Below are 25,177 nucleotides of genomic sequence, written 5' to 3'. Positions count from 1 at the left end.
ATAGGAGGGAGTATACCCCTTCCGACCTCTCAGCAGTGGGGACTGGCTCTATCGCCGCTATGTCCAAGAGATGATGTATCGCAGTCTGCATGATGCAATGCCTAGCTGGTGCCCTGGGACAAGGGGAGGGATGAAACTTGTCTGGAGGTATTGCCCAAAACTCAATTGCATATCCATAACAGAAAAGGTCTCTGATCCAGGAGATCTGAGTAAGGCTTAGCCAATGTTTGCCAAACAGAAGGAGCCTGCCCCCAACTGGTATTATATTAATACTGTCGGCGCTGTCGAGACCCTCCCCTGTATGAGGACGTAGAGGAGCCTCTGCGGCCCTGGTACTGACCTCTGCCCGGGAAACGCCGGTTCCAGCCTCCTCTGGAGGAGCGGAAATCATATGTTGGGAACTCACGGCCTCGTCCCCCGGGCCGCGTTCCTTGAAAGGGCTGGGACGTGCGGTACGCAATTAAAGGTCTAAAAGGTCTGCGCTCGATGTTTCTGACGGTGGCCAAGACAGGCTTTCGATTGTCCATAGGGTCAACAAGCACTGCCTTTAGTGCCTCTTCACCGAAAAGTAATGATCCGGCGTAAGGTGCCCGTGATAGATTAACTCTGGCAGTAGAGTCAGCCTGCCAGTGACGCAGCCAGAGGGTCCGTCGGGCAACAACCTGAGCTGCCATAGCGTGTGCTCCTAGCTGATTCGCATCCAAGGTGGCGTCTGCCACGAAAGCAGCTGTTTTGTGCAATTTGAGTAGCGATCTGCTCAGAGTGGCAGGATCTGGATTGGGGTCCTCGATGAGGTCGTCTAACCACATCATCGCTGCCCTGGCGAAAATAGAGGCTGATGTAGATGCACGCATAGAAAAGGCGATGGCCTCATGGGTCTTGCGTAAAGCAAAGTCCAGTCTCCGCTCAGTGGCATCCTTTAAATGACAGTCCCTTTCCCTTGGCAAGAGGGATCTGGAAACTAAACTGGAAATAGGCTCATCTATGCCAGGGACGGCCAGTCTGGAAGAAAAGTCCGGAGCCAAAGGATAAAGTCTGTCCGCAATGTTATTGAAGCGACGTGCCTGTAAAGGGTGGGACCATTCGTCCTTGGCCAATTTAGCGATGGGGTCTGGCACAGGGAGAAAGTTTTCTGCTGGCGTGGGGGATTTCAAGACCCTGGCTCCCTTTAAAGCGGGAGTGGCAGCTGCAGTTGGAGTAGATTGAAGGCCAAGGGTGTTCAACACTCTGCGCGCCAAGGGCTGGTAATCTGAGGCATCGAAGAGGCGATAGGATGTGTCCTGCTCATGGTCCGAATGGTCACTCAATTCGTCTCCTTGGTCTTGCAGCGCGAATGCGGACTCCTCCTCACAAGAGGCGTAATCAACAAACCTGCCCCTGGCAATGTCAAACGGGTCTGGGGAGCCTGATGGGTTTGTCTCACTGTGTACAAAGTGTTCCCCGCTGCGTTGAGGGATAGTGGGAACTTGTGATGGTGACTGTCTCTGAGCGAAAAACGACAGCATGCCCTGCAGTTGTGAGATGAACTCGTGGGACAGCTGCAGTCCCGGAGATGTAGATGGTTGCTCTTGGATAGGCGGAAGTGCGGACGGCCCCACAGGTAGTGACGAGGAGTAAGCCCCAGATTGGTTGACCGTTGGTTGTACAGGAAAGCCAGGAAAGTCAGCAGGAGAATGAAATAGGGTAGTTAACTGTGCATGGTTTGACTCCTCTGGAACCGGAACAGAGACATAGCGGGGCCGCTTGGTTGCGCAGTGGCTGGAAAGATGTTTGGTTTTGGCCACCGCTTTTGAGTGCTTATGTTTGACCGCCTTAGGAGGTTTAGGCTTGGTCATCTGGATTGTCTCTGGCTGTTGTGGCGGCTTGGTTGCCTGGGTTGTCTCTGGCTGTTCTGCCATCATATATTTTAAAGGGTAGCAGTACACGGCCACGGATGGGGCAGAATGCACAGACCCGAGCAGGCACAGTACACGGCACACGACTGGGGCAGAATGCACTGGCAGATGGCTAAGTACACTGCCACGATGGGGCAGAATGTACAATGAACAGTCTTAGAACTGGCGCAGTACACGGCACACAACTGGGGCACAATGCACTGGTAGCTGGCTAAGTACACTGCCACGATGGGGCAGAATGTACACTATGAACAGTCTTAATACACAGCCACAATTGGGGCAGAATGCACAGATAGCTTGGCACAGTATCAGCAGGCTTGGTACAGGATGGAGCAGAATGTAATATTTGCACAGCTTTGCACAGTGTCAACCGCTCTGCACAGTCCTAGCAGCAATAATAGTCTTTGTACTGGTCCAGATAGCAGCAGTAATCAAATAGTTGCCAGGGCCAGCAGCAGAAGTGGAGTTAATGAAGGAACCTATGTAGATCTATAGGATCCTATCTTTTAACACACACACGAGGGGCAGATCACACAGTGAGTTGAAAGAGAGCCTGGGTTCTGCTATCCACAGCCCGAGTAAGGGCGACCCCCCTTTGCGATACTAACAGGCTAGTAGAAAGAGCGGGAAAAAATAGACAATCAAAATGGCGCCCGCGAAAAGAAGCGGGAAAATTGGCCAATCAGAAGAGGCTAGTGGGGATGAAGAAGCAATGGCAGTCCCCTGGGAGCGCCAGCAAACGAAGCAACGGCTGCCAAAAATTTTTTAAAACTGTAAAAGGGCAGTCTAGAACAGTTATACAGCCGCGGGGCTGAGGACGTAATCGCGGCTGGGGGAGTTAGGCAGGAAAACCTCCGTAAGGGAGGCAGGGCAGCCAGCTGAAGAAAATCGGCAAACAGGCAAGCCGCTGCCGCGGGCTGAAGAGACCGTCTTGGCGAGGAGTAAAACGCCGCGGTCGGATCGGGGAGGTAAGGCGGCCCAACTGGCAGAAGCCGCTAAGGGACAGGCAGAGAGCCGTAGACACAGGCTCCTGGCGGGAGATTGAAGCGCCGCCCTGTAAAAAAGCCGAAGACAAAAGGAAGCCGCAGCCGCAGGCTCCTGATCGTCAGGGCACGAAAAAGAAGCGGTGGAGCAGGGGAGGAAACTGCAGCCGCAGTTGCCGCGTCCGCTGCTGAGGGAGAGAGACCGCAGCCGCGGTCTCTCTAAAACGTCGTTAGGCTTTGTCCTGGGAAGAAAAAACACCCGGGCAAGGAGAACGTTCCCGGGGAGCTCCCCAGAAAAGACACACAAACAGCGGAAAAAGACAGGACAGAGGGAAGGGAACAAGGTAAAATAGACACACAAGAAGTCCACCCTCTGTCACACAAAACCAAAAAACTTATCTAGTCACTAGCTATAGATCTTGCACGGACGAAGGCAAGAATGAACTGGAGAGTGGGAGGGGCGTGACGTCCCTAGTCTTGACTTCAGAAACATTCTTGCCTTCGGACGATAGGTGGAGTCGTTACCCGCTTGATGGCATACCTCCTATGGAAAATTTACAGTTCAGGTTCATGTATTTAAGACTGCAATTGAACAAGCACCAGAAATCATCATATACATACCACTGACGCTGCCTGGTTTGGTAGCTGCAAGAGCCTGGACTTCTATCTCTTTCAGATTGGATTCCAAATCATCCAATAAATGTTGCTTCCATTCTGACAGTTTATATAACTCCTTTTCTACGAACAGGAATGTTTTAGAATTATCTCTTGAAAAACATGTCCTAATCGTTAAGTTGGCGTAATATCCAAGTCTTACACAATGGAGACCCATTCAAGTATGACACTGGATATCACCCACTGTCACAAACTGAAGAAACATATTTAGATGTGTCATTACAAGACAAATTTCTTCCATTCTTGCAGCTTTTAAAGCAAGGGGTAAAAGTAATTGAACACTTCAAGAATTTGAGGGAGTCTTTAGCAAAATTACAAAAGTTTGACCCTTTTATTTATTTACAACATTTGTATGCCAGTTGTCTACCTAAGTATCTAAAGAATTTCATACAAAGTAAAAAAAATACAATATAAAATCTAAAACAAATTAAGGTAAAATTCTGTTTAATTTAAGACAGTAATCAAAAATGTTATATTTCTACCTCCCCAATGTTCTCATGGATAATATTGATCTTATCTGGCATCAAAAATAAATAAGAGAGAATGCCAAGCAAACTTTTTCTGAAGGGAGTTCCAAAGTATGGACACTATTATCAAGAACATCTTGTCTCTGGTCATTATCAGTTCAACCTCTGATGGTGGGATGATTATCATAGCACGTGGGAAAGTTTATACAACTTTAGAGTTGCTGCATGAGTTTGTTTTCCTCTTTCCTCCCCATTCCCGTTTCTTTTGGGTCATGTATTTTAGATTGTAAGCCTGTGAGTAGAGACTATATTGTTAGCTGCTAATCTTATATAATCCACCCTGCGAGCATTTTGATTGAAGAGCGGTGTAAAAATGCTTCAGATAAATAAATAATATAGGAGAAGGTGGCCCCTTCAAATGTGATCTAAGGTTAAAGATCTGTAAAGTATAAGACAGGCCTCCTTAAGGGGATACAAATAATACCATGTAGTCTAAAGGTCCTCTCCTAGCCTATGTGTCTTTTCTCATACATTTTTCTTTTCTTTCCCTTAGAGAAATGTTACTTCTGGAACTAAACAGAGGAGTGAACATTGCCAGGTGAAAAATGTGCCATCGCTTTGAATTGCTACACTTACAAAGCTGAAATCTAACGAAATCTGAAAAGTACTAAACTACATATTTAGATTGTTGTCTGTCACATTCTTTATTTACTTTATTTAGGCTTGCAACTACTGAAACAATATGGCGATTTAAGCACATATATTAAAAGGGTAATGTATTCTGTACTTACCACTGGGTTTTGAAGCATGATGTTTTACTTCTTGTATTATGATATTGTGTAGAGTTTCTTCTAGATCAATAGTTAAGCGTTTTCTTTCTTCAGCTAGCTCCTGTAATCTATGTTCTACAAAATAATTTCAGGCCAATTCATAATATTAGTACAGTTTAAATAACTACATTTAAAAAGCCATTTAGTATACATTATTATCAAAACATTTTTATTATGATGCTTAAGCACTACACATTATCTCACTAATGCACACGGCAATTCTACAAATTAGACCACCAGTATTTTTATTCCCATTTTGTACAGGTAGCTGAGTCTGAGGGAGTTCCATTTTACATAATGGTGCTCAAATGTCATAAAAACATTATTCTAAAGTAGAGATGCAGTTTGCTCCTTGTTTCCTCCCTGTTTATAATTCTGTAAGGCTGGCAGTCAATCTCTCCCTGCATTTAATTTTTTCCCATTTTTTTTGCCAATTCTGATTTTTTTTTAATTTTTTTTTTAAATCATTAAAAAAATAGAACGCAACAAGGAGGGAGACGAGAGTTTATCTTATATTTTCTCTTCATCCCCCCTGCATTTTTTAAGAATTTGACTGCAATCCTATACACACTTACCTAGGAGTGCGATTGAACTCAGAGGGTTCTGACTTCTGTGTAGACATAGAAAGGAGTTGACAGTTCATATCCTTGCAAGCCAAGTAGGTTAGAGAGATCAATGCATGCATGCTCCTTACAGCACAATCCAAATCATATTTATTCAGAAGGAAATCCTATGGATTCAGTAATCTTTGGATTTATTTTCCAAAGAAATTTAGAACTGCAGCCTCTGTTTCTTAAGGCGGAAGGTGTTCAAACCTGCCTGGAAATGATACTACTTGCCTTTGCCCTGAACCTCCAAATGAGATGGCTGCAATTACCTGGTAGTGAGGAACAGCAGAGAAGAAGTGGACTGGCCAGATGCTATGGGCTATTGTTGTTCACAGTTTCTTCAGACTGGCTTCCCATCGTTACCCTTCTTTAACTCACTTTTACACATTATACACACACACTGTCCAAGACGCTTCCCTCTCCCCTTACCCATTTACTCATTTTATTTACTTCATTGTTGTGTTTATATCTCACTTTTAAAAACATTATTTGAGTAGGATGCAGTTCGATCCTGTGAAAGCAGTTTACTAGTGTGTAAGGGCTAGTGCATAGTAGGGATGGTGTAGAATATTCACAAAATTGGATTTGGAATTTAATTCTGGAATAATCTGCAAGTTCATCTTGTTGTCGAATAAGCTCCCACTCTGCGTACGTTCACAGCTGTCAGCAACAATGTAATTATTATTTTAATCCACGCAGAGAATTACATACTTATTTATGTCATTATTTTTGTAATCAGCTGCTGCTGCATACATTATATAAATTATACAGCAGCATAATGAATAACAGAAAAAATACATAATTTTTTAGAAAAAATAATGAAAAAAGGGAAACTTCGAATCACAATAACTAGTGGAACACAATTTATGGCAAATTGTAACTAGCAGCCCATTTGACGAATTGAAAAATGAAACAATCAGATAGTGAACCACATCCCTAGTGCACAGTGGGACTTAACATGTATAGGATTATGCACAGGTGGTTTTCTAAAAAGCAAACAATAGCAATTTTCTTGTCAAGTTTCACTATGGTATACAAAGTAAACGCAGCAAATGGATAGGCAAATGCAGCAGCCAAGTAGGAGAAAAAACTAATGCAAACCCTGTAGCACACAGCTGATCTTCCACAGCTGATCTCCCAACACCCCTTCCCTAAACAGCCAATTTTAATCCAGCATATACCTCCACCTCCTCCTGCTCTGCAAGACCTCTACTGCTTTAAGAAAAGAGGTGATGAGGGGGTGGGTAGGCAACTTGCTTACTGGGGAATGTTTCCGTGAGGAGTGATGGGGAGGATACATGGATATGGGTGTGTGTGTGTGTGTGTGTGTGTGTGCGTGCGTGCGTGCGTGCGTGCGTGCGTGAGAGAGAGAGAGAGAGAGAGAGAGAGAGAGAGAGAGAGAGAGAACAAGTGCTGTTTGGATACTAGAAGGAGGGAGGGAAATGGAGGAAGAAAGTGGTTATCTAATTGTTTGGAATGATTTGGAGAGCAATTCAGGGAATGTAGCATGTACAGGAAAGCATAACAACATGAAATTTATTAAACCCTTGTCACTGATTGTTTACAATTTAATTGTTTTAAAATTGGAAATTGTTCAAATGATTGAATAAAATCCTTGTTCTTTGTAATTAGGCAGGTTCCCACAGCATTTGTTTTGTGGTGGTGTCCAACAACAGTTTAAATCAGATTTGCAAATGTAGCTATGAACCCCCAAAATTAACAACCCTTGGTTTAAACAGTGTTTGCTGCAGTTGCAGCAAAGCGGTAGTAGTATAGGTACTCTCTGTGTCCACCTCAACCAAAATGCTCCTCTTCAGGGAGAGATCCCTTCCTCAAAGTGAAGAGAGCCCTTTTGGAGCACAGCTTGCTACATTTCTAAAACAATGATGCTCTACAGGAGATGGGCAGACTATATTGGTGGTGATGGCAATAACAGGCAGGCTGGTGTACCCCTGGAGACAGATGGGGGTGCAATTTGCTACCTCTTATGATCTGCCACCACACCATAAGACCAACCAGACTTTATTGCAAAGCTATAGGACCAACCTAATGAACAGGTTCCTATAGCTGTAGGTGGCCCTTCAAATAACCTGGCCCCAAACCATTTAGAATAACAAAACCAGCACTTTGAATTGGGTCCAGAAATGCAATCAGTACTGTGGAAATGAACTATTGAATTGTGTTTCTTCTTATTGCTGTATTGTTTCAGAATGAATTGGTTGTAAACTGTTATTAGAATGATGCTTTAATATGTATTGCTGTTCTTGTGAACCATTTTGAATACATCTATGTGGGAAAATGGCATATACATTGAGTAGTACTTAATTAATAAGAAGCCAAAGAAGCAATTTTCAGCAAACAAAGGCTGCTTTGCTATGACCCTAAATGCAATTAAACTAGAAGTCCTTAATTCCAAATATATTGGCAGAGGTGGAGGCTAGATCCAGAGTTAACAATATAGTCAGAGCAGGAGCAAAGGACCCGAGTCATTAATGAACTCTAAAGGGAGCTGTTAACCAACAAAGATTCATAGGCCACCAAGGGACTTATATAGTCATTGCCTCTACCTGGTCCTCTACCTGAGTATTACCAATAGCTGAGTGATGGCTTGCAGTATGTTTCCTCCCTCCTTAGATTCTTTCTACTAGGTAAACTGTCCCAAATAGACCCCTATTGATAGAGTGACCTGGCACCCAAATGGGCACTCATCCTAAAACTTTGGGCTTCCAATCTGGTCTGCTGCCACCTTGACTTCTGAGGCTCAGGGGGCAATGGGGGTGAATCAAGGCAGGACTTAGAATGGGGTCAAGGGGTTCTTCAGGCTGCCTTTAGACTGGTGGGTATTCATGTCTTTGGGGAGGTGGAGTGCTGCATAGGGCCCCATAACTCCTCCTCTGAAGAGGACTCTCCACTAGCTGGGATCCTGACTTACATAAGCTTATGACTGTAATAGAAAGCATGAAAAATCACCATATACGTACTACTGATACTGCTTGATTGAGCAGCGTCAAGAACTTCAGCTTCTTCTAGTTCCTTCTGATTGGCTTCCAACCTTTCCAGCAACTGTTGTTTCTTCTTAGTCAATTCCTCTGCAAAATGTATTTTTTTAGAATAATCTATTGAAAAACGGTTTCAAATGTCTTCATTGCTCACAGCATCGCAGAACAAAAGCCAGTTCATCTGAATCCATCTGCCCCATCCCTATAGAGGGAAAAGCCTAGAACATGGCCAGAATCGCCACCTGCTTAGGGCCTAAAGACTCTACCAATCAACCATGAATAGGCACCTTTGGGCAGATCTTGCATCCATCTGTAGCTTCTTATGCCCCCTGCCTCTAGGAAAAGACCCTGGACCCTCGACTGCATCATTAACTGCTGGGGCCACTTGAGCCTACACATCAACACACACCAGTATATCTGTAATTATATTATACTTTTATATGTGTTTTAATTGTAAGCTGCTTTGGAACCCAATCTTAAGTGAGAAATGGTGTCATAATAATAGCAAGAATAACAACAATAAAAACTAGGTTATTTTATAGGACTCTTCATCCATCATTACAAATCTTACACGAAAATAAGTTAAATCCTTCTAGCAATGTAAAGAAAGTAACTTGAAGATCTCTAGGGTAGCTTCCATTTTTTTTTTGGAAGTGCCATCCTTTGTTCAATCACTTTTTATGGTGCATACTGCAGATGATATTGTTGCCAAATAAGTGACTTCTTGTGTTGTCTGCATTCCCCTTCCACATTTTTTCAATATTGATTTGTAGCTATTGCTTTGTAATAAAACACAGCTGCAGCCCCTACACAGCAAGAGCAAAGTGCTATTAAGGGTTTTCCGGGCTCCTTTTAAATGATATAATTATTCTTTGAAAATTCAGCCGATTTCTACTGATCCCAGTAGGGAGATTAGTAATTTCCCTTAGAATAGCCTCTTTGAGAGTTGTTCCACATCAGCTTTTTCTGTATTGGTTGGAATTTAATTATTTATTTCCTCGCATTATTTTCTTTTCTTAAACTAGTGTTATAGCTCTATAATTATTGTGTAATTTTTTTAAAAAAAAAAAGGAAAGAAAAAACAATGGGAAGAAATAAAGACTCTTCTCTCCTCCATGAAGTAAAAACTAATCTAGGGCAACTCATAGGGAGACTATTGAAGGCAAAAATTATTCAGGATTCTTGCAGCCAAGATCAATAGGAAACCATAAAGCTGACTGAACCCGCAAGCAATTACCATCATATATATACCAATAATTAAAGTTCTATGACTGCCTATATAGCTAAAATGGTACCATCCATGCCAAAGAGGGAGGTATCAGAAGGCTTGGAGAGCCACAAGGTTTCCACAAATAGAATAAAAAAAAAATTGTGGGCGGGAGCTATAAACAGCTCAATGAGGACTGAGTATGATCAATGTGGGATGCTGATTGAATCTAGGTGGAGGAAGGCATTTGACTAACCTGAAAGAGGACAAGGCTAAAACTCTGAACAGAGCTCTCCACATTGCAACATTTTGTTGCAGATCCAATATGTATACACTAATAGCAAACGGAGGTAATGAATTGTTATGACAATGTAGCTAAAAGAAAGCTACTAAAAACAAGAAGGAGGAATTAGCTTTCTCAGAGGAACAAAGAGAATTTTCTTTTTGCACAAATAGAAAAAAATACTTTAAGAGGAAAACCTCTTTCAATAAATCTGACAATGCAAGTCCTTCATATGTCCCAATCAGTAAGAAATAGTTGATACATTAACACTCTCATACCGATCATCAGTGTTGGAAGACCAATATATGGCGGGAAGATTTGGCGACTGGGAACTGATCATGATTACCTCTGAGTGCTGCCCAGATTTTTTAGCATGTTTTTTCTTTGTTGGCTGCCCTTTAGCTTTAATTTTATCCATCGTGAAGAAGAAAGGAGACCAGCAGAAAATGTGAAGTAAGTCTGACAGGCTTTCATTTTCTTTTCTTTCTTTCCTTCTTTCTTTTTTTTAAAGGAAAGAAAATGGAAATGGAAGGAAAGAGAAAGGTATAGCCTTTGTGAGGGAAAGGAATAGCCTTCAGCTGCCAATATGGAAAGAAAGAACTGAAAAAGTTAGAGTTCTCTTTTCTTTTCTTTTCTTTTCTTTTCTTTTAGAAACAACCAGAGGAAATTATAAGGGGAGGTCAGAGAAGTACAGGGAACAATGAACACAAATAGGAAAAATACGGAAAAATGAATAGTCCTCAGTGAGGAGGATAGAGGAATCAAATAGGATGTATCTCCGAGCGGAGACAGGAAACGAACTGAGCCTCAGCAAAAGCGGAGGAGTACAAGTATTTGCTGAAGTGTTTCCTGTCTCTGAGCTGTAGGAGGAGCTACAAAACCCACTTGCAGACCTCTGTCATCCATGAGAGAAAAAGGTACCCACACACACATGCAACCAACTCAGAAGGATCAACAGAAAATCTGTGGGTAACTAACAGTACAAGAAATTTTAAGATGAAGAGTTGTAGACTGCAAGGCTCCTTGTGGGGTACAGGCATAAGCCTCTAATGATTACTTCTTCTAAAGGAAGCCAAACCCAGAGAGCTTTGCCCCTTAAACTTCTCATCACTTAGGGAACTGAGCCTGCTTGGATCCAGACACAATCAGGGGTTGTTACCAAGGTGCTTAAGCCTCACTGCCAATTGAAGTATACCCACTGGAGCCTTGACTCCTAAAATTTCACTCTGCATGTGAATATGCAAATCCCAGACTTATGCAAGCATGGCAGTAAGTACTGCCATACACAAGTCCTTCAACTGCAATACTGTTCACCCTCCACACATATTGAGGTGTAGGTACTCCTGATGTATGCAAATGTCTTTCTCTATAACCAATTCCTTTTGTACATGACCACCACAAGCACAGTCCTGTTCCAGCCCTGGCTGGAATAAATCACTATCCCAGTAAGGTAATTAATAGTTGTTGCACAAATCTCCAGTAGTAAGCCTAGGAAAAGAACACTATCACGTTTGATTCCCTGTTTAATTCTGTATATGGAGCTCAACTACCATCTTTTTCATTCTGAACCATTAACCAGAAGACTTGGGTCTCTTCCCAAATACTCTGCAGTGGGAAAATTAATCTAGATCACTCTCCTTTTACATAGTTCTCCCTTTGCTCTGTAACCCTCCCTTTAGGAAATAGACTCTTTAAGATTCCTGAAGAGAGAATCCTTAAAGTGCAGTCTTCATGAGCCTTTGTAGGACCTCATCAGGATTGTTACAAATCCAGTCAGTCTCCCTCTCCACTCTCCTCTACCCTGTATTGTTTCCTTTATGTATGTGTGATTTTCTCTAATTTAATTAGGGGACTAAAGGCAACACAAAGCCTTGTTTCCCTTTCAAACCCGTGCATGGGCTCATTCACATGGGACCTGTCCTTTGTATTAAAGATGCAGCTTTTGCCATCGTGATAGATTTGCAGGGTTCATACTTCCTACCTTCACATCCACTGTTTTCTGTTCACACTAGTTGGTGTTCTTCTGGGAAGAATTGGTGTCACTGTTTCGTGCCCCTGCCCCCAATTTTATATGTTTACTCCCTCCAGAGTATCACTATTGCTAATGGAGAAGGGGATGGGTTTTGTTTTGTCAGTTTCATTGTTTCTTGTCAATTGCATGCCTCTCTGGGCTTCCAGAGAGTGTAGGGGTACAATTGATTAGACAGGGGAGTGAGTGAAGTAGGCAAACAGGAGGGGATGGTTGTTTCTTGCCAATTGCACACGTCTGTGTCGGATGTAATGCAAAAAAGTCGCACTATCAATGAATTGGGTTGATACAGATTTAAAGGAGAAAACTGTGTCATAGCTTCTGCTTGCCTGCAACATCGTGTGAACCATGCGAATTAAATGGGCATGCAAGTAGCACCAATCTCACAGTAAGTTGCCATGTGAACGAGCCTCACATCTCTTTTTCACCATTTAGGTGGGTTTGAAGAACATCCGGACTGCTTGCTTTGGGAACTGCATTGTGCAGGTTCAAGGGAAACTAAAAAGACTCCCCTACCTTTGATTCCCTATAACAGCCAATGCCTGCATGGAGATTAAAATACAACTTATAGCTTGTTTTTATAGAGGTAAGACAGACTACCCAATCACAATTCATGCAGAAAGACTTCAGTCTTCAACTCCTGGGCCACTGCGAGCACCCAATGAAGAGCTTCTACATCCTTCCACTTGTCTATAATAGGAAAACATCTGTACTCCTATTTCTCTATTTTCCCAACTTCCTTGGTTTATCCTCTTTTCTGTCCTATCATTTGTACTGCTCAAACTGGGCATCATTTACATGTTGAGTTTGCCCCATTATGTCTAGATATGCTTCACAGCTTGTTAGATCCCTAACACCTTACTATGCAATCTGGCAATAGCAGTTTTTCTCAGCTCCATTCATTTCTCTCCTGTATAGAATTAAAACCCAGTAAATTGTCATCCAACTTCATTTTGTCTGTATATCTCTCATATCCATTTGTTCTTTCTTTGCATACATATCAGTTGCCTCCTATCTGCAAGAAACATTCCTCTGGGAGGAAGGGTGGGATATACATTTAATATTAAATAAATAAAATAAAATATTTTTTATTCAAAGCCATAGTGCATGATGTATTATTAATTTCCCCCTGATGTAAGTGTACAGGAAAACTGGCACTCCATGATTCTGGGTGTAAGATCTCAGAAACGCTATGATGTTGGTGACACATGCATACATCTGTGTATGTGTACATATGGGATTGAAGACATATGCTAACAGGTTACCTTGCTTCTACCTCCTCCCTTGATAGTCTTAGTAGTAACAGGACTTACAACACTATGTGCCCTTTTTAAAAAACTCATATATTGCCCACCTACCAATGGGTTTTCCAGTCAGAACTCGTTGTGAAGTATGGTGTTGTATTTCTTGTAGATCATGTACAGCTCCTCTTAGCTCTTCAGTCAAAAGTTTTCTTTCTTCAATTAGCTCCTCTAGTTTATAATCTACAAAAAAATTTTGAGCAACTCATAACACAATATTAATAGACACTGAAACAATTGCACTACATGGCTATGGAATGCAAAAGTACACTCAGTGCCAATATGATTAAATAGATGCAATGTTTCCCCTCATGGTAAAAGTGACTGATGACAGCACAGTCATTTTAGCACCGACGATAATGTAAATAAATTAAATGAATGCAAAATTAGTAATCTGTCACAGCAGCAGTGTGATTAAAGAATAACCTTAGCATTGCTGAGAAAATCAGCACCTGTAGCCGAACAGACAACCATTGTCTCTATTTAGACTCAAATGAATAGAGTTGTACTTTCTGATAAATTGCAGTTCAGCAGTTTCACACTATAGTTTCCCTTTGAAGACCCTTTGTTTCTGATTGGCCACCTTAACATCAGTAAAATCTTTATTTGCAGGTTTGTTACTGAGGGGTACCTCTCTCATGTCTGAAATTTATCAGACCAATTGCCCACAAAAAATACAGGAGATGGGACGGTTTGTCCTTACCGTAAACGGTGTTTCTTCATGGATGATGAGCTTCATATCAGGCAGACCACAAAGCATCTCAGAAAAGATCTGGCTGCTTTCTGAAGTGACAGACACAGATCTGACCCAAATCCTATAGCTGGTGTACATTAGAGATGGGGAATCATAGAACAGTAGAGTTGGAAGGGGCCTGTAAGGCCATCAAATCCAACCACCTGCTCAATGAAAATGAGAATTCCTCTTTCTTCGGATTTGTTACCAGATATTTCAACATTTCACATGCTCACTCTGTATACGAAGCAAACAATGACCTCTGTGGACTTTCTCCAACATCAGATTTCCCCAGCAGTGGACTGCACAGCAGGGACAGCAGGGGTGCACAAGTCACAAAAACATAGGCCTTGCATGGAGAGGGTGGGAAGAGAGAGTCCACTTTGCTTCCTCTTCTTTATTTGCTCTCCGGAAATCAAAAGTCAGCTATAACGTTTTATCCTTTTGACAAAAGTAGATTAGATTACTGAGGCATTTGAAGCACTTCAGAGTTCTCTGCTTTGACTTGTGCCCACCTTGCTAGAGATCCCACATCTGGTAGAATCTCCAAATCCCTCCTAAGCACTCTACCTCAGCTCATTATTTGGGATTCTTGCAAATCTTTTGCACACCTCTAATATGCATTAAAGATTTACACTACAGTTGGAATCTGCTTCTGATTGCTGATCTGATGCAATTCCGATGGAATTACTTAACAAGATGGTCTGTCTACAAAGTGTCAGAGCTGGATACGTATCTTGTGGCCAGTACCAACTCCTAATACATACCACTGATGCTGCCTGGATGGAGAGCAGCAAGGGCCTGAGCTCCCTGTAGCTGTTTCCGATTGAATGCCAAACTCTCCAATAAAAGGGACTTCTTCTCTGACAGTTCATATACCTTCTTTTCTGGAATATTAAATGTTTTACAATCTCTTGAGAAATATCACAGACACAAAAGATGAAGAAACTTGCACAAAAATGAATTATTTCATGAAAAAGACAAGTATCTTCATTTGTCAATGCAGATCTTAAAACAAGTTAAGTGAGACAAATGAAATCCTTTGTGGAATGTAGCAAAGTAGCATTACAGGGCGGCTAAAGACTCAAAGCTGTCACTCCCCTTTTTCAAATTAAAAAATGGTTTTTTTTCTACAGCTTGGCGTTCACCACAGAAGCACTGAGTGAAGTGGCTGCAGCAGTCATCATTATCTTTACCAGAGCAGTTACCATCTTTGGGGGTAAATACAGATAGTGACAGTGGTGACTGCAGCTATTTTCTTCAGGGTTTCTATAGTGAGAGGTAGAATGAGCACTGCCAGCTATCTCTGCTACTCCCCGGTAAGCTTACAGGGGGCAGGCTTCAAGTGGCGGCAGGTGAAGGCACTCAGTCTGGTACTCTCCAGAGAGGGGCCAAGCAGTCTCTACAGAAGCTATTGTAAGACCATTGCAAGAGGAATGCTCTGTCAGGGGATCTCTTTTATTAAGATAACATTTGAGAAAGTCTGTATGAGAAACCATTAACACCCTTGTGCCACAAACTTTGCAAAACCTTATTGAACTTGGCCCTACATTCATCACCCGAGGCCCTTCTCTGTGTGCTCCGTCCAAGAGAAATTTGGAGGCAGCAACACAGGAAATTGTCTTTTCAGTTGTCTCTCTCCACCCCTCACCCCCAGCTATAGAATGCTCTCCCCAAGGAGGCCCATCTGGCACCAATTCTAACCTATTGTCAGAGATAGGGTCAGGCCTTCCTCTCTTCCCAGGAATTTGGAGGATTGTGATGAATTATCACGACCCATACACTGCTTTTTTTACTGTTGGTGTTGTTGATGTGATTCTTGAGGTTGTTGTTTTGTTAGTATATTGATAATCGCTATGTTTTTAATTCTGTATATTTATTCTGTTTGTATTAGGCAACTAATTATATCAATTAATTATATCAAATAAATAAATACGTTTGTGTTATTTTAGCTCATTTTCCAATCCTCTTGATGTCAGGAGCTGCTGGGATCTGTGAACAGCTGCCATGTGTGGTGAGCAGAGCTTGGAAGTAATTTGTTAAAATTGTTGTAATTTATTACTTTTTTGAGTAACAAGTGGGTAACTTCGTTACATTTTGCTTGTAATAGAACAAGCAGTAATTTCATTACTTTTGAGCTGTAACGTTAATGTTTCCAGTGTTACTTTTAGGCGTTACTTGGGGGAGAGCAGGGGAAGTCTTCTGCTCCTCTGATTTGTGGACGAAAGTAATGTGCCTCATAATAGGCTTCTGTAGTGTCGCTCTTCCTTCCTGCTCTGTGGGTGTTAGTAGGCGACGAGGGAGGAGGTGGAGAGAGAAGGTGGTGGAGCAGAGAGGGGGAAATTGTTTCAAAAATGGACGGTGATGGAGAAGGAGTAGAGGGGAAAAGCTAGAGGGCAAGGATGTGGATGAAGGAGAAGGAGGCAGCAGCAGAATGGAGATGAAGAACTGTGGAGATGAGTGATGATGATGATGATGTGTGTGTGTGTGGATACTTTCTTGTCAACCGCCCTTCGTGGCTACTATGCTCCATCTGAAATGGTTAAACTTTATTGCATGCAAGGTGCTTGGGCACGTGTGAGGCACGATGTTTGCTAGCTGAGTGTGTGTGTGTGTTAATTCTCTGCTTACACTGAGCATGCGAAGTCGCTTCCGCTGCCCTTCATGGCTACTTTGCTCCATCTGAAATGCTTAACACTTTTTTGCATGCAGGGTGCTTGGGCGTGTGTGAGCCATGATGCTTGCTAGCTGAGAGTATGTGTGTGTGTTAATTCTGTGCTTGCGCTGAGCGTGGGAAGCAGCTGAGTGGTGGCCTCTGTCTCCCTCCCCTCCCCCCTTGGGCAGGCAAGCCCCACAAGTGCCTTGGTTGCTGGCAGGGGAAGTTTGTTCCATATAGTTCCTTCCTTCCAAAGCAAACCCATTTCAAACCATCCATGCCCCCCCCCCACTATAGGCAATTTTGTAATAGTGCATACAGGCTTGTACAGAATTAATTAATTATCATTATTACTAATATTTTTAAATAATGTTTATTAAGGAAAAGAAAATTACAAAGTAGTACTAAAATAATAACAGAAAAGGGAAAGAGAAAAATGCTTTACATACATCATTCAGCTTTATTACTAATTATATATATATTATTTTATACACACACACATATATATATAAAGGATAAATGGCATTTTGTCAAAAGTACTTTTGCCTACATTTTATACCTCCTCCTTGGTTTTCCAAGCTTGGCATGGAATGCTTCTCATACAGAATTAATTTGAAATGCTGAATATTTATTATCATCATAATTATCATCTTCAAATCCTACATCAATTCATTGTATATGGCTCTCCCCCTCCCTTCATTTTATGCTCACAACAAGCTTCTGAGCTAGTAGGTTAGACTGGCCCAGGCAGAGTTATTCAGCGAGCAAAAATTATGCAAAGATCTCTTTTAATTATGCTATCGACCTGCTTACTTCCACTCTGACTGGGGGGATCTTGCAGGATGGCGAAGAGATGGGGGCACACTTCACATGGCATCTCTTCTTCTTCTTGGCGATCACTTGTGACCAAGTAAGATTGTCTTCCAAAATATAATCTTTAACAATGGATCTGTCTGAATCTGTATCCACCATCGATGTACCAGACCATGACTAGGGGCTTCTGGATTTCACAGTCCTGCCCCCGTCACCATTTGCCAATCGCCATGGGACTTTTGTTATGGAAAACACCTGTGTGTGAATTTGTTTTATGTGGGGAGATCAGTGCACCATGATCAACCCACAATCTTGACAGAAAAAGGCTTTGATCCAATGGCATGGGTACCATGACTATTGGAAGTCCTTCATCTGCTGCAGCCTTCATCTGCCTTCACAGCCGTTGTAACATACACATTGTTATCGTCCACCTGTTCTGCCATTGAGGACTTTCTTGGATCATTCTTTGTCTGGTTCCTCTCCCTTGACCTTACCGCCATGGGTGACCCTGCTGGGAGTACATGACTCCTGACGGCATCGCTCATAGGGTTCACTGGAACATGCAAGCCCACTCACCACTACAAGGTGAAGATCCATCACAGCCATACAGGAGCATTATCTCTTATTTATTACAGACAAGCCTGTTACAGTTGTTGCTGCTGAGAGCAACAGCCAGTTGGTGCAGCCACTTGAGTCACAGCTTGTTGATCCTGAGGAGGCAAAACTAGAAAGTGAGGCCCTGTGCATGAGGAGGACAACATGAAGCAGTGACAGTTGCCAACAACCACAGCTGCAGAACAGCAAGTACCATGTTTTGGCTTTGAGAAAGCTTGTACATTTGTGAGCCAAAGCGGGAGAAATGTCATTGTAAGATGCAATTACTGCCTTCTAAAGATCAAAACTCTGAGATCAACTATTTCCTCCTCATCCAATGTGAAGAAACATTTCGAGATGAGCCTTGGTCATACTGGTCCTCAAAGAGTGTCCATTGTCTATTTATGTTTAAATTGTGAAGTGCCTTTTCCATTTTTTCTTGGATTCATGCTTTGTTCATCTTCTTCCTCAGAGGGTACACCCTGAGAAGCTGAGAGCAATTGAAGACACAATAAAGGCCAGGAGGCGGGGCCATCCTGAACCAATGCATGATGCCCCTCCTTCCAAATTGCTGAAGCAGCAGCAGACAACCCTTGAGAGGTGGGGATCCGGCAGGGAGGCTGTCACCCAGAGCAATCTCGACAGGAAAATCATTGATTTCATTGTAGAGGAGACTACCATTTCAGACTGTGGACAAACCACCATTCATTAGTCTGATTCGCATTGGACTCCCAAAAGCTCTCACCATCATATGTGCCAAGACTCTGACAGAATTAAGAAGAGAGCATGCCACATGAGACAAACTCTTGCAAACCGAATGGGTGTTGTGGCATATATAGCAACCACTGCAGATTGTTGGGAAAATGGCAAAAAGAGTTACTTTGGGGTAACAGCCCACTGGATCAACCCAACTACCCTGAAACTTGAGGTGAGGGCTGTGATGTCCTTATATGTTAAAACCTGTAACCTGTACGCTGATGACACGCAGCTCTATTTCTCCTTTTCATCTTCTACAGGTGAGTCTGTGGATGTGCTGAATCACTGCCTGACCGCGATAATGGACTGGATGAGAGCTAATAAACTGAGACTCAATCCAGACAAGACTGAGACACTGTTGGTGAATGCCTTCCCTGCCCAGATGGTGGATGCTTACCCTGTTCTAGATGGGGTTACACTCCCCTTGAAGGAACAGGTTCGTAGTCTTGGGGTTCTTTTCGATCCTTCCTTGTCTCTGGAGGCGCAAGTGGCCACGGTGGCAAGGAATGCATTCTACCACCTTCGGTTGGTAGCCCAGCTACGCGCCTATCTGGACAGGGATGACCTCGCCTCAGTTGTTCATGCTCTGGTAACTTCTAGGTTGGATTACTGTAATGCGCTCTACGTAGGGCTGCCCTTGAAGACAGTTCGGAAGCTTCAGCTAGTGCAAAACGCAGCAGCCAGACTGCTGACGAGGACCAGCCGGTCAGTGCATATAACACCTGTTCTGGCCCGTTTGCACTGGCTACCTATTTGCTTCCGAGCCAGATTCAAGGTGCTGGTTTTGACCTATAAAGCCTTACACGGCGTGGGACCGCAGTATCTTGTGGAACGCCTCTCCCGCTATGAACCGACCCGGTCACTTCACTCAGCGTCTAAGGCCCTCCTCCGGGTACCAACCCATCGGGAAGCCTGGAGGACAGTTACTCGATCTAGGGCCTTTTCTGTAGTGGCCCCCGAATTGTGGAATAGCCTCCTCGAAGAAATACGCCTGGCGCCGACGCTTCTATCTTTTCGGTGCCAGGTTAAGACCTGGCTATGCTCCCAGGCATTTTAAAGCGTTTAATGTTACAATTTTAAATCTCTTTGTTTCAGTTTATTTATTGTGATATTTTGTATTTCTGTACTTTTAATCTTTTGTACACCGCCCAGAGAGCTATTCGCTATGGGCGGTTTAAAAATGAAATAAAATAAATAAATAAAATAAAATAAATAAATATGGTAAGTGAACTGAATGAGGGGGGAGAGCATGGGTTGGAAGGCTGGAGAATGCTGGATGATGATTGGCTGAGTGTTTGAATGGCTGAAGGTATAAATGGGAGGATGACAGTTGAGAGGGGGTCAGTTGGTGAGAGTTGTTGGAGAGTCGTTAGTGGAGAGTTATTTGGATGGGTTGGTTGGCAGAGTTCTGAGGGAGGGTTGGATTATATTTGGCTGATATTTAGACAGTATATATATGACCAGAAACATAAAGAGTGACACTATATGAAACCATACGCTTGTTAAACATTCCTAAAGTAATCTTGTTATTTCCTGGTGTTATCAAATAAATACTTTTATTGGTTTACCAAAGCCTGATCCTTGGCTGGGAATACACAGACCAGAAGGGAGGGCAGGGTAATTACCAAAGCTGAAGGGAAACTGTATCATATGGTGGCAGCGGTGAAGGGAGATATTGTAACAATGTCAAGTATCCAGAGCAACCCAGGATTGTATGCTTTTTAGATAAAGATACAAGGGGGTTGTGAACAGCAAGGGCACCCAGACACAAAGTAACAAGCTATAGAGAGACTGAGGCAAAGTCTCTAGCAGTATTGTTTACAGGGAGTGACTGGTGATGCTGCCTAGCAGTGGGATCTTGTGAGATCTGGGCTAGAGCGGGGTGAGCTAGAGAAAAAAATAAAAACAACAATCCTGACTGGTGGTGTCCTGAGGTGGTGCCTAGTGAAAGGCGGTAGACACAAGCAGGTGGGAACCTGACAGGGGGAGCCAAAGGTGGGATCATCACAAGGGCCTTTGCTTGCAAGTGTCTGAAGAGGCACCATACATGTGATGTCCTTGCAAAAGCACTGCATGATGTGCATGTGCAGTACAGGAATCACAACAAAGTTATGTGTACTACTACCGATTATGGCTCCTACTTTGTGAAAGTGTTCAAAGTTTTCATGGCCAAAGAACCAGCAGAAGCTGCAGACACCAGTACAAATGATGATGATGGTGATAACTAGGAGGAGGCTGAGGTGGAGTTTGTGCCCATCTGTGGGATCCTGGACACAGGACCTGAGGCAGAGGAAGAAGCTACAGACTCAGGAGAAGATTTTGTTTTTACCACCACACCAGAGATGTGCTAGCCACACCCTCAACCTGGCAAAAAGGCCATGCTTTCTGACTCCTCCAAAAATAGTCTTCTTGGTTCTTTCAAGAAACACTTTTGTTCCTTGATGGGAAAATACAGCAAGTTGTGGTCCAAGCAGAACCAGTCAGCACAGATTGCTGAGTATATCCATACTCAATGTTGTGTGTATCTGAAGGTACTGAACAAGACCAGGTGGAATTCCACCTTTGATGTATTGAAGCAACTACATGAGCTCCTGTCAATTATGCCACTAAAAAGAATGCCATAATGGACTAGTGCTCCTTGTCTAGGATCACAGCTGCTGAGACTATAGTGGTGCAGGAATATACAGAGATCATGGGGCCACAGTCCCTAGACATCCTGCAACTGGAGAATGGCATGTTCATGGGGTATTTGCTACCAATGCTCTACAATCTGGACTGCAAGTCAGAAGGGCTGGAAAACAAACCTGTGAGGTACACATACTGTTTTCAGCTGCTGAGAGGTGTGTACAAAGCACTAAGAAAGCGGTTTGCAGCTATATGGAAGGACAAGGGGCTTCTTCTGGCAGCCTGCCTACACCCTCGCTTCAAACTAGAGTGGCTGGAATCATGTCAGGCAACCACCCATACCAACAAGTAAGAACATTAGGGAAGCCCTTTGGGTAGATTACTCCAAGGGAAATCTTGTCTCTAGGGAGGCATCAGAGGGCTTAAGGTGGTAGGCAGGGGCTGGGCCTTTTCTTCCTGGGGCTCCTCATCACATCCTTGGGTGCTGCAGGTAATCCTTAAGGGCCTGCTGTGCTGCCCCATGAGTGTGGTGATTTGGTCACCTTCCTACCTTCCATGCCATCATCCACAGGCTCAGGCTGACAGTTGGACCCTGAATCAGGGGACATGACAAGCATCAGGAAATGAAGAGCAGATGGTGGTTTCCTAACATATATGTGTTAACATATCCTCTCTCTTTCTTAGATACACAATGGAAGCCTTGTTGAAAGCTGAAATAAAGATGGGTGCACTTAATGAGGACAGTGATCAGTCTTCAGACAAAGACCAGGAAGGAGATGATTTGGAAAATGACTTCTTTAACATTCAGTCCCAGGGCAAGAAGTCAGCAGTGGACACTGCTGATGAGGAATTGTTGAGGTACCTGAGGTCTTCCAGCAGGGAAGGAACAGTTCGTTCTTACCATAAACTGTGTTTCTTCATGGATAACAAGAGGTCTCCAAGTGGGTAGTGTAGCTCCCCTTACAAATCAGAGACAGGAAATGCTTCAGCAAATACTTTTGCTCCTCCCCTCTTGTTGAGGCTCAATTAATTTCTTGGAAAAGCTTTAGAGATCAGCCTCAACAGAAAAACTCAAGGATCAAACACAGTACATGAAAAGAGGCACACTCATCCATACAACAAACGTGTTAGGAATAAGGTCAGCTGACTATCAACAAATAGAATAGACAGGAGTCATGGCCCTCACTGATTTAGTCCCAGTCACCAGAAAAAATACAGAGACTCACAAATACTGCAAGGGTGGGCCTTGGAGACCTCTTGTCATCCATGAAGAAACACACTTTACAATAAGAACAAATTGTTCCTTCTCTCATGGATGACAGAAGTCTCCAAGTGGGACGTACTAAAGCTGCAGACCTTGGGTGGGACAATGGCAGGCCCAGAGAATAAGATCTGTTGCAGAACTCTGTGGCCAAATGACACCCTGCTGAGGCTTATAGATCAAATTTGTAATGCCTGGTGAGGGTACTGGGAGTGTACCAAGTCGCTGCTTTACAGATATCTAGTATTGGAGTATTTGTGGAAAGAACCACTGATGTAGAGGTGGACCTAGTGGAGTGTCCTGTAATGTGCAGTGGTGATTGCAACTGTAGGGACTCATATGCTAAGGAAATGCAAGCTCTGATCCAACTAGCTAGGGTTGAACTTGATACTCTTTTCCCCATAGTGGCAGGATGGAAGGACATGAATAGGGGTTTGGAACACCTAAACAGATTGGTTCTATTAATATATACTTTCAGTGACTTCCAACATCTTATGAGTGCCACACCTACTCTTTGGTGTGGGAAGGGTTAAGACAGAAAGAAAGTAGATTTCCTGTTGCCTGAGGAAGACCATGTTTACTTTGGCAACAAAGACCAAGGTTAGTCTGTAGCACCACTATGTGGAAAATACATAGGTGCTTTTAGACAGATGGAGCCTAGAGCTCAGACACCCTTCGTGCTGTCATAATAGCCACTAGAAGAACTGTTTTGAAGGAAAGAGTTCCTAGAGGGACTGATCCCAAAGGTTCAAAGACAGTACCATCGTGATAACATTGGAGGGCCAGATCTGACCTGCGTTTTGATAACATCTGAGGGCCAGATCTGCCTTTTAGCTGCACATCTCATGCTTTCCTGTGTTGTGGAAAGAAACATGAGGTAATGAGGCCCAGGTAATTCTTATGCCAGAGAGATGTATGGACACTCAGGCCAGCAAATGACTCAGGTACGACCGAGGTAAAACTAGAGCGCCCCTCGCACAACTAATAAATACCCAGCCTTCTCCACAGGATGAACTGGATTGGAATGAAATAAATTGGGACAAAAGGACCATGAAAACAGTATGGCTAGATGCACTGGGGATGCCATAATGGAGTAAAACCCAACACACCATTTCCAGCAAACATGGCTGACAGGCCAAGATGTCCGACTAGCACTGCCTCATATAGTCACCTAGTAGAATTGAAATTCCTATTTTAGAGGAAACCAGTTGCAAGATTAAATAACCTGATTAATTTCAAATGAAAGAAACATCTCAGACTATTTTCCCCAGAAACCAATCAGAATTCCTGAAGGAGTTTTTTGACAGAAAAAGAACCTTGCACCTCCATGGAATCCACGAGTTGCTTCACAGCCTTTACCGTCTTAAGGCCTCCCTGTAGTTACACAGAGAGACAGCCAACAGCTTGGGTAGCTTTACTACAGCAGGACCATCAGGGTCCAGTTTTTGGTGCCTGCCGCATAATGGCGTGAATCTGTAGCGGCTGGGTGCTGACTGCGGCTACTGCTGAGTGCTGCCAAAGGCTCTTAAAATGCCTTTTTTTTGAAGGCTGCCTGTGGCTGGGTGCTGACTACAGCTACGGCCGAGTGCTACCCAAGGCTCTTAAAATGCCTCTTCTTTTCGCTGATTGCCCCTTCGTTTATCCATCGTTTTAACCATGCTGTTTTATCCATGTCGAAGCAGGAATAAAGGAGAACTGACAGAAGGTGAGCAAAGGCAATCTGACAGGAGGGTGGTTTTTTTAGGAAGGACAAACAGATGTACGTATGAAAGAGAAACATATAAAATAGAAAACAGATAGCCCTCAGAGAGGAGAAAAACAGATAGCCCTCAGTGAGGAGAGAGAAATCAAGTAAGATGTACTCCGAGTGGAGACAGGAAATGAACTGAGACTCAACAAGAGGGGAGGAGCAAAAGTATTTGCCAAAGCATTTCCTGTCTCTGAGCTGTAGGGGGAGCTATACTACCCACTTGGAGACCTCTGTCATCCATGAGAGAAGTGTCATTACTCCATGGCTTTCCACATGTGCTGTGGTGTTTTTTGCAGCACAACGCAGGCATGCCTTCAAGCGCCGCAGTAGAACACCTGTTCAGTACTGGTGGCAATGTAATGTCTGTAAAAAGACATTCCTTGCCTGACATGCTCTTTGAGCATCTTGTTCTTTTGAGACATAATAGAAATGTATTGTAAAAGCAGCATTTCAAGTGAATTATATGTGTGTTGGGGTATCACCATTGCTGCAGGGGGGATGTGAGATTCTGATATGCCATTCCCTTAATCTTATGGATAAAAAAATTATTCTACTACCCTGTGTGTGTGTTTATTTTTAATGTTGTTTTAGGCTACTTAGATGTGCAGCATCCAAGGCCAGCACCTTGTAGGTAATTTGTTTTTTTTAAAAAAGTAACTGAAATGTAATTGTAGTTACTTTTGAGAAAAAGTAATGTTACTTTCAGAGCGAT

At 43.1% G+C, this 25,177-nt stretch overlaps 1 protein-coding gene across 1 annotated transcript in view; it reads right to left on the bottom strand.

The window, feature by feature from the left end:
- The window catches only part of CCDC7 (coiled-coil domain containing 7), a 430,640-nt gene that overhangs the window by 143,862 nt on the left and 261,601 nt on the right, over positions 1-25,177 (bottom strand). The window contains exons 46-50 of the mRNA XM_061586654.1: positions 14,778-14,897; positions 13,335-13,460; positions 8,440-8,547; positions 4,812-4,925; positions 3,500-3,616 (exon numbers count right to left, since the gene is read on the bottom strand). Coding sequence (XP_061442638.1) covers positions 3,500-3,616; positions 4,812-4,925; positions 8,440-8,547; positions 13,335-13,460; positions 14,778-14,897 — 585 coding nt within the window. The remainder of the gene's footprint in view (positions 1-3,499; positions 3,617-4,811; positions 4,926-8,439; positions 8,548-13,334; positions 13,461-14,777; positions 14,898-25,177) is intronic.

Source organism: Rhineura floridana, chromosome 10, assembly GCF_030035675.1.
Source record: "Rhineura floridana isolate rRhiFlo1 chromosome 10, rRhiFlo1.hap2, whole genome shotgun sequence".
Classification (NCBI taxonomy): domain Eukaryota; kingdom Metazoa; phylum Chordata; class Lepidosauria; order Squamata; family Rhineuridae; genus Rhineura; species Rhineura floridana.
This window is presented reverse-complemented; position numbering and strand designations above follow the sequence as displayed.